Raw genomic sequence first — 10103 nt, forward strand, 5'->3', positions numbered from 1 at the left:
AAGATATCTGAATTATGTGCCAGTGATTTGTAACCCTGATCCCCATTAGTGGTATCTTAGCAACAGAGAAAAACAAACATCTTCTGCTTGCGCCTAACTTTCACCTCGACAGGTAACTACGTAGCTTATTAACGTTGTATAACTCATATCTAATTCAACATAAGCTAAAGTGACTACGGGCATGAACCTACAGTAGGCTACATGTCCCACACCATAACGTTACAGTGGTTGCAAATAGCCCATTTCTACAATAATACCCTCATACGGGGACACTCGGGGTAATGATGAACCTGCGTTTTTTCAAACTTTTCCCTTATCTTTGCTATTCTTGTAAAATACAGAATAGATTTACTCCCTCAGGCCTCATTGAATGTATTAGCTGAGTGGGCAAAAGAGGAAAAAGGTTGAGGAAGCACTAAATAATCTATATTGAACTAAACTATCTTTACAAAGTAGCTAAGTGGATACTATTGTAAGCCGATATAGGAAAAACACTGTGCTACAACATTAATGTTTTATGTTTAACTGTTTTCCTACCATCCAGTGACATTATGTCTGCAAAGGAGGCAACAGTGTTGGCAAAGACCCAATCAGAAGATTCTCAAAAGACCCATGAAGTGTCACGGAAGAAGCTGCTCTCTCATGAGGCTTGGTGCATCTCAAGCGTATTGGAAAACTGCATCGGTCAAATGGAGATCGCAGCTACTCTGCCTGCTCTCCAGTTAAACAGTGTGTCCGACAAGGAATTGAGAGGGGCAATCAAAGAGTATCAAATATTAATTGGAAGACTGGAGACACTTGATGGTCTCAAGCAGGAGTCAGATGGGGAACAAGAGGGAGAAGCTGGGAAAGCAAGGGCTCAGCTTGAGAAGGACATCAAGAACTCTGTCAGGGATCTGCTCAGGGTTGCCCGAGTCCATCCAGATGCCATTTGTGGTTTGAGGGCAGAGCTAGATATGAAAGTAGGGGAAAGTGAGTACATGCTCATTAAAGAACTTAAGAGGTTTCACAGCCATGTTGAAAGGTTGCTGACCACTCCGGATAAGTCTTTATCCCCTGACCGCAGTCACATTGTTGTTTCACTGGAAGAAGAAGTAGCCACAGCCATGAAGGAAATAGATGCAAAGGTGACGTACCAAATTGGATGTTAAAAAATACCCTCACTTACAGTCTAGTCTACCACACGTATAACTTGCTTCAATGTGGCTATAAGAAAAACAAAGAATTTTTAAGCCATTATGTATTCTACTCTTGAACGTTTCCCTATCTTACCTCCCTTATCTTTCTGTTTGTATCACAGATTTCTGGTTACGATAATAAGCTAAAAGAATTTCAGCATTTGCAGAAAGAGCTCGAACAAATACCGGGTTTGACTCTTCTTGCCGACAAGCAGTACCAGTCACATATGAAGTCGACAAAGATGAAGCAAACCGGTATACTACAGCAGATTGATCAACTGAACAGTCAGCTCAACAGTTTGATGCATAAAAACAGAAAGGAAGAGAGAGAAATCCAAGAGGTGAGTTTAGTGTATCATTGTATCAACGTTTCACAGTATGTTTCACTTCCATTAAACCCTATGTCACTATTACTGTTTTCTTTTCCTTGGCAGAAAAATGAAAAATTGGAGGAAGAAATTGAATACATGCTCCAAATCTTTGATGATAACATGGAAAAAAAACAGGTACAAAAAGAGACAAAAGTATCTGGAAAAAATAATTAAGTGTTTATTCTGTGGACACTGCTTCACTATATTCAGGGTGTTTAACAGGGCAGTCTGTTCTTTACCCGCATCTCACAGTCCCTATTACCTGATGGAGTTTGGTCTGTCTATACATGCTTTTTCAAACTATATGAGTCTATGTATCATCCTGCTCATAAGATATCATTTAAAACTCAATCTTCACATAAAAGAAGCTGATATTTGCCATTTTTACTTTATTAGACAACTGTAACGATGAATTATCAAAATAGTTGCCAATTTATTTCCTGTTGATCAACTAATCAATTTAACAAATATGTTTTCTAGCTCAGTTGTTTTATTTACATCGGTCATTTCACACATCGCCTTCAGGCTGTCTCTGGTTTGAAATCCAGGACCGATGCCTTCAGTGACCTATTGAATTGATTTTGGCACATTTTAATCAGCAAGGCATTAGACTATTTATACCTGCTATGAAATGATCAAGTAAGGCCTGTAAATAAGGCCTGTCTATGTTTATATTCACTGCTCATTCTATCCATTGCCATCTCTCACTCGTTCTCATCCTTTCGCACCTCGACACCATAACTGCCACCGTCACCTGTCACAGGACGACCTGGAGATGAATGAAACGGATTATGAAAAGGAGGAGAAGCAGCTGAGGAAGCTGGAGAAACCCTTTTCTGCCATGGATCTGGAGTGCAACGAGATCCAGGAGAAGCTTCGGCTAGCAGATGAGAAGAGAAGGGAGGAGATGCGGGAGCTGGAGTTGATGACTAAATCTGCTATTTTAGTCCAAGCCCAGTGGAGAGGCTACATCACTCGCAAGTCCTTAAAGAACAAGAACAAGAACAAGGGCAAGGGCAAAGGCAAGAAGGCAAAAAAAGGCAAAAAGTCCAAATGAATGAATTAACCTCATGGCGTCTCACTCTGATGCTCCACAGATAAACACTGTAGCTGTCGAACATCTTTTACAACAAAAACCCACACAGTCCATATTCCACATGTGTGTCATTTATGTGTTGTTTTTAATAAAGTACTTCATCTTTTAAACTAGTTTTTACTATTTTTGTGAAGAACACATTATAAAGGATTGCTGCACTTTCTAACTTTTTTGTGATCAACATTTAATATAGAGATACCTTCTTGCGGCAGACAATATCAAACTAATCATGAATGTTGGAACAGCTGCAGATAATGAACATTTGTTACTATTGGACACCCACACAAATGTTCTGGCCTTTGGAGTTGTTGCACATGTTTTGAGTGAGCAGCTTTATAATTCTTGTAAGTACATGGATTTTAATGACCTCGGCAAATCTCCAGCATAGCTCTTAACTATAATCTGAAAACAGATCTGATCAGCTAAAATAAGATTCAACAGGGACTAGTTCATTGGGTGTACCAGTTGCTGTGTTCTTTAATGGCCACAGGGTGGCAGTATGGGACCTTATGTTCATAATGATCACTTGTCTACATTACATATCATTCATTTGTCTTATGAACAAGAGGAGCTGGGGATTGAACCACCAACAGTACAAGTCATCTGATATTACTACTAGATATACAGTATTTATCAAGTTTAAACAAGTCATCCTCAAATGTACAGTTACCACTATCAGCAATATTTCATAACTCGTAATCAAGCCACGTAAATTACAAAGAGGAGCTAAATGAATACAAGTTGTTGATTGCTTCAGTGTCTTAAGTCTATTTGAGTTAATTGTCTTGAAGTTCAGGTTTAGTTCTACATGAGAACAACTACTAAATTATTCAATGCTATAGTTCACTGAATTCAGTTTTAAAGCCGCATGAAAACGTATGTTTACTCTTAAATTGAAGCATCTTGCGATGCGCAAGTAGAAATGCGCTTTGTGGGCTTTTAGTTGTCTTTTTCCTGTCCATGATGTTTCTGTGAGGGAGTTTGATGTTGTTTTAGAATGCCCTCATGGTCCTGGATGAACATCTTGACCTAAAAGAGGAAACAGTAGAAAACCGTAAGGTGTTTGTTTGCTATCTCTCTGCGGTTCATCACCATCTCTGCTCTGTCAGGGTACACACCTTATCAAGCTGTTTCTCTGTGTCATTCAGATTCACAGCTTCGTCTCCTTCTACCATGCCACCTGTCATTTCATAGAGGTTAAGGGTCGCCACCTTAATCTGTCCCAGCAAGAGTGTTTTCTTTGCTGCCGTTTCCTGAATGTGGTTCCACTTCCTTTCCTGTGTGAAGACAGGGACAACTGAATTGCACACAAGATGGCAGCTGTATATTTCGGCAACATTTGATTTGGTGTAGTAAGCTCTGATGCCCGACTTGTAATCAGGATCATGTCTGATACCCATGATAGAGCTTCAGAGCACGTCGTCTCCATCTCGGTCTGGAGCTGGGACATCTGGTTGTTCTTCTGCAGCCGCAGCAAACGGTGATCGTCCTCCAGTGTCAGCAGGGATTCTTTCAGCTGGTCGACCTGCTCATGCGCCTTCATTTCTCTCTTGTAGAAATGGTCTTGAAAGTGGAGAAGACTCTCTATACGACCCGTGAGCTCCTGCACATCATCAAACTGTAAAACACACAAATGTTAAAAGGTGTAGCTCATTATCTATTTAAAACAAGTCCATGACCACCTCTGCAAACACCTTAGAAATGACTGCACTTTTCTGGAATAAGACGTTAACTGTAAAGAGACAGGGCCAGAGTACGCCTACTGTTTAGGCCATCATCGAGAGACAAGATCCATCAAGGTTTTAGGTGGCTTACCGCCATGACTCAACACTTCCCGTGCCACTTCTAACTAAATGAGAAACGGTCGAAAATTAGCTGCATCAATCTAGGATTCACCGTCAGGTTTTAAAATGTGGCTCGTTACATAGTCGTGCAATCTTAAAATTCTGGGAACCTCTGCTTAAGTAAATGGCTCTTTTGATGATAGACTATTTAATGTACGACAAACTAATTTAGATTTAGTTTCTCTGCATGTAAAGACGTCCCTGCGGTACCTTAGTCATCGTGACCACCCGCACCATGAAGTCCTTATATACACCGTGTCTTTGTATCTGACGCTGCTGCTCCTGTTTCCTCTCCATCAGCTCGGCATACACCAGCTTTAGCCTCTCTAGCTCTGCCTCCAATTGAAGCACCTCTTTCTTCTGCTTCTCTGCTTTCTCAGCAGCTTGATCAGTGGCTTCGTCCTGCAGGGAAGGAGATAAGAGGGGCTTAGGAGCTTCTGTCCAGTTTCAGCCATGAAAGTGAAATCCAATGACGTTACGTACAGTCTTGTACAGGAGTCTTGAGTGAAATGGTCCTCTACTGTACCTTCAGAAACGTATCAAAGCTTAAGTGTAAATCCCTCGCTTTCTTGATCTCCACATGCGACTCATCTCTGCGCTGTTGCAAACTCTCCAATATCTACATAAAAACACACAGCAGGCAAAAATGACTTCAGAATATTTATGACGCATGCTCAGTTAAAATTACTCCTCACGATGTAGCATTCTGTATTAATTCCTTCAGATTAAGACATGACGTTACGCTTCGTAACTGCTAAGACAGTTGTGCCTCATTAGGGCCATTTGGGGCTTTTTAATTTGTCTTTTTTTAAATCATTTTAGCTGTGTAAATGCATATGATACATACCACACATCCCCTTGAAACCACACTTTTTGATCCTTGGCCATTAGCGTTACAGCATAACATTGTGCATTCTATTGTATCAGGCTTTCAATCTAGAGCCCTGGCTTCAAAATTGTAGTTTTTACAAATTTCCAGCGGATTGACCCATTTTCTAATGTCGTCCCCACTATCAAATATATGCATTTAGTATACAAAATATAATTCAATGTTTGTGTTGTTGTTTTCCCATAAGAACAATGGAAGAATTGTGTAAACAAACTAGCATTTAAAAGGTTAACATTCTGAAACAATGAATATTTGGCAACGTTACGATCAGGACTGAAGTTGGTCAAAATAATAAACTCTTTTATAATATTACTACATAGTATTTTTTATATCAATTTTAGGAAGGGGACAGTTTGTAAGAATAGATTAACTTTAGATTAAAGTGAGGCACAAGAGCTTTCTCACATTAGGCCAAACTACCTCGTGTGAAATAACGTGAAGAGTTGAGTAGTTCGCTGCTACACGTTACACCGTGATAAGTAACGTTGGGAGGTAACTAGTACCTGACTGCGCTCCTTGATCTTTGTTACAAGCGCTTCCTCTTCCCGGCGTTTCTTCTGCATTTCAAAGAGGTCAAAGCTGCAGTCACGCCAGGGTCCTCCTGCCACCACACCGCCCAATCTCCTGTTCGCACACGAGCACAGTGGGGGGTTATTAACATCGACCGCTCGGGAGGATTCTGGCTGAGCTCCACACGCTCCACCACGGAGCACCGCTCCTCCACCCACGGAGCACCACATCAACTCACTGTGAATCCGGCTCCTCACGGACGCTCCTGGACTTCATTACTCTTTGTTGTCTTTGTTTTCAGACAGAGTCAAGTCAAGTTGGTCCATCTGGCTGTGGTTGTTAAACGTTAGCTACTTTTCAAACTTTGCACCCCCCTCCCTCGTTTCTATGGTAACGCAAACCAGGAACTTTTAAAGGCACAATCCGACATTTCAGTACAAAGAAAAGCAACTTATTTAATACGAGTTTTACTCCAGCTTTATTATGCTACGTTCACCAAACGCGAAGTGAATTTTCGCGTCGCGTTACTCGCGGGAGTTTACTCGGAGAGGGGGCGTGGCTTATCTCCATGAAAACCGTTATCAACCAAGCCGTTTACTTCCGGAAATAACCACTATTTCTGCTTTGTACTTGTTGTGAAAGACTCACATGTGCTAAAGGCCGTCATGTCTGGGTTCATAACAGCTGTATTCACTGTGTGTAGCAACACGTCGACTGGTTCACTACAGCTGTATGAACCCAAAATAAACAATTTTGCTGTGATTTCATTGCAATAAACGGATACAAGATGCCGAAATAACTACATAATAGTGCAGATTTGTTGCCTTTTAAAATGTTTGTTGTCTCAATGGAGCTCGGATCGATCGGTGCTAAGCTATGCTAACATGCCGCTCTATCAAAACAACGTCATATATACGTAGATACGGCAGTGTGGCTATTGTTTGTACCATATGGTTTATACACGTAGTTTCGTCCGGTCTCTACTAATATGAGGTATCGTGGAGCTCTGGGTGAACGCGGCTACAATATTGTTTTCCTCCATGGTTTCTGATTCAACAACTGCATGACGTCGGTGATGACAGAGGAGAATCTCAATGCTGATAGGCTTTCGCGACACAGCGTCACGCGAATTTCACCCGAGTTGAACAATTTCAACTCGCGCAAATGAGGCAAATTTCGCCTAAAGATCAGGCAACTAATCAGTTGGTCATTAACTACAAATTAAAATGTAAATTAAATTATTCCCACTTGATAGCAGTACAGTCCAAACTGATTATACATACTGACCTACTGTACTGTTAACTACTACACCTACTTATTGGTACACGCATTAAACTGCTGTAATTGTGCTCTGTTGCTTTGTGACTCCCTCATGACATGTTTGCTTTGTTTCTTACAATGTTTAGTACAGTGTCCCGGCTGCTTTTATGTCTGTCAGTCATTCTGCTTCACACACACTCACAAAGTACTTCTCCATTGTCTCATTTAAACCACTTGCACTACCTTTCACAAGTCTGGAATCTCCTGCCACAAAAGCTTGATTCTGAACTACTCTATATCTTTTAATGGTTTTAGGGTCCTTTTTCCAAATATATGTTATTTTGTTTTGTACATAGAGACCAGAACTTCTCACTCCCAACTCGTCAAATACCGACACCTGGTCAGTGGCCCTGAGCTTCATACTATGTCACCCTAGGCCTAGGTAAACATCTAGCATCAGTTTTGGACATGGCACGGAGGGCGTGTCAACTTCCACTAGTTATATGCATAGTCCATCCAGCCATTATCTTTAACCGCTTATCCTGTTCAGGGTTGCAGCGGGGCTGGAGCCGATTGCTGACATTAGGTAAACACAGGGTTCACCCTGGACAAGTCGCTAATCGTTCACGCTAAAATTTCACACCTATGGCCAAATTAGAGTCATCAGTTAACCTAAGCTACATCTCTTTGGACTGTGGGAGGAAGCCGGAGAACCCGGAGAGAACCCACAATGTCACGGGGAGAACATACAAACTCCACACAGAGGGGGTGTCGAGCCCGGGAATCGAACCCAGGCCCCTCCTTGTGTGAGGTGACAGTGCGAGACAATACATGCCGCTATATGTATAGCGTTTTTTGAAAATAAACTTGGACCATGAAATATCAGCTGAACATCTGTAGTCTGACGGATCAAACTTACTCAATCTAACCACTGAGTAGTCTATTATTGAAGGTAAGAAGAATATCAACATCACAGGTGATTCCAAACTTTTGAAAAGTAGTATATGTCAAAAAACAACTGACAATGTGTGTACAGCATGGACCTCAGTGATGTGACCCCTGAAACATGAGTTTCAGACACTTGATTGACAGGTGTTACCAAAGGGGGACGTGTGATTTTTTCACTTTAAGCTAAAAAATCACACTTAATATCACACCTTTCTGCTGCTGACGTTTTGAATGATGCTCGACAGTTCATGCAAGCACGTGGTTCCACACCACACACTCGACTGACAGACACAGGCACACATGATGACACTTGTCACATGTCAGAAACAAGATCAGTTGTGTGAAGTTGTTAAGGCTACGCTGGATCAAAAGATGTAGACCTAATTTATGCAAAGATGTATTTGAGTCTGACGAGACACTGGAAATGTGGAAGGGGGGAGAGACGGGCAAATATCCTTAATCACCAGGGATGCGGCATATGCTTCGTAAACCACCCTGGCCGAAAGTTTCTTTAAGTCTGGCAGACATCTTGGGAAATGTGTAAAATGCATCTAAAATATTTCCATACGGAGCCATGGATTTAAATATTTCAATTTGTGTAAATATAGCTTCAATGATGGGCTGGAATACGTTGATAGAAGATATATACTATCAACTTATTTGGAATTAAATGATTTTAACAATCTATCCGAGAGGAAATCAAATTGGGAAACTGAATGTTAACCTGTCACCTATTCTTAGGTGTAAGTTGTCAGAGGCTTTAAAATGTAACAATGTGTTTCCTTGCAACACACGAAGCTTGATAAGACCTTTATGTGTTTATCTGGTGCTTTGTGGCAGAGATCCCATTTTAGGGCCACAGTCTTTGACTCACTGCAATATGCATTCAAGTATAAATTAATAATATAGTATGATCTGGTCATATGGTCAATAAAAGTCCCTGAAGACACAGTTATTGAGAACTCATCTTGTGAGACATGCGGTTCAAAGTTTGTGCCCAACATCATAAACAGCAGTTCACGCAGCTCAATGATCACAATGAAAAGCTCCAGAGCAACTACTGAATGGACCTTGTGGTCAGATTGCTTTATTGAGTGCTGTTTCTGTCGACAAGAACGAACTTTGAGCCTAACATTTTTAGCCGACATGGATGAGAGGTCCTTCAAGTGCTCAGGAAGAAAAGGAAATTTAAACATCTACAATGCCACCTGCTGATGAAGATCATGTGAAGTGATCAAAAGCTCCAAAACAGCCACTGAAATAGACTTTATGGTGAGATTGTTCTGTGAAAAAGGGCAATCGCTGATAGTCTCTTTTGCCTTCAGTAATATGAATATTACCAGGACATTCATGGCTTAATGCACACCTAAAATATCTTCAAAGACTTGTTATCACCTTTACAGTGAGTAGGAGCCACGTATAGGATTGAGTTAATGGTAATTTGACATTACATGTTCATACTGGGAGCACACTGCAGCGAGGTGACAGAGGAAGTTGGCATTAGCACGCTTAATGGAAATGCTGTGTGCAGCTATTTTTGCATAATAATTGCCAGGTGTGGCGTAGATGTGCTTACAGTAAAAGCAGCAGAACCAGATAAATGCATCCGCTGTAAATGTGTGTCACACATACACACACATATGCACACACACACACACACAGAAAGAGGGAGATAAAGAAAGAGAAAAGGCATGACTGAAAGGCAGTGAAGAGGAAAAACAACAACACAGATAGCTGCAGGCAGAGATGCCGCTGTATCCATTTTTGATGAATGGATGGCTTTCTGCATACACACACACACACACACACACACACACACAACACATAGTACTTTATTAATACTAATGGAAGGATGCTATTATAATAAAAGCATGTTGTGTCAGGTGATGGGCACAGTGTGAGGCTGAGGAGATGGAGACATAACACCCATGTAAACACCAGGAGACCTTTTAACAGCTGAGGAGGACGAGGAGAAGAAGATGAATAGGTCAGAATCTATAATGTCAG

The 10103-nt window shown here is 41.1% G+C and overlaps 2 protein-coding genes across 2 annotated transcripts; one reads left to right on the top strand and one right to left on the bottom strand.

Annotated features, from left to right (window-relative positions):
• Positions 1-551: 551 nt before the first annotated feature.
• Positions 552-2662, top strand: drc10 (dynein regulatory complex subunit 10; the record flags this gene model as incomplete). Its single annotated transcript, XM_079160723.1, has 3 exons — positions 552-1127; positions 1301-1519; positions 2313-2662. 3 exons carry the CDS (start codon positions 552-554, stop codon positions 2604-2606), a joined length of 1089 nt encoding a protein of 362 aa, XP_079016849.1. The 3' UTR covers positions 2607-2662.
• An 873-nt stretch (positions 2663-3535) lies between these two features.
• cfap73 (cilia and flagella associated protein 73) lies at positions 3536-6164 on the bottom strand (the record flags this gene model as incomplete). The annotated part of the gene is made up of 7 exons (XM_079160724.1): positions 3536-3674; positions 3764-3922; positions 4042-4263; positions 4700-4891; positions 5016-5108; positions 5882-6002; positions 6127-6164. The coding sequence occupies 7 exons, from the start codon at positions 6162-6164 to the stop codon at positions 3585-3587; spliced, it is 915 nt and encodes a 304-aa protein (XP_079016850.1). The 3' UTR covers positions 3536-3584.
• Positions 6165-10103: the final 3939 nt, after the last annotated feature.

Source organism: Pholis gunnellus, assembly GCF_910591455.1.
Source record: "Pholis gunnellus genome assembly, chromosome: 6".
NCBI lineage: Eukaryota > Metazoa > Chordata > Actinopteri > Perciformes > Pholidae > Pholis > Pholis gunnellus.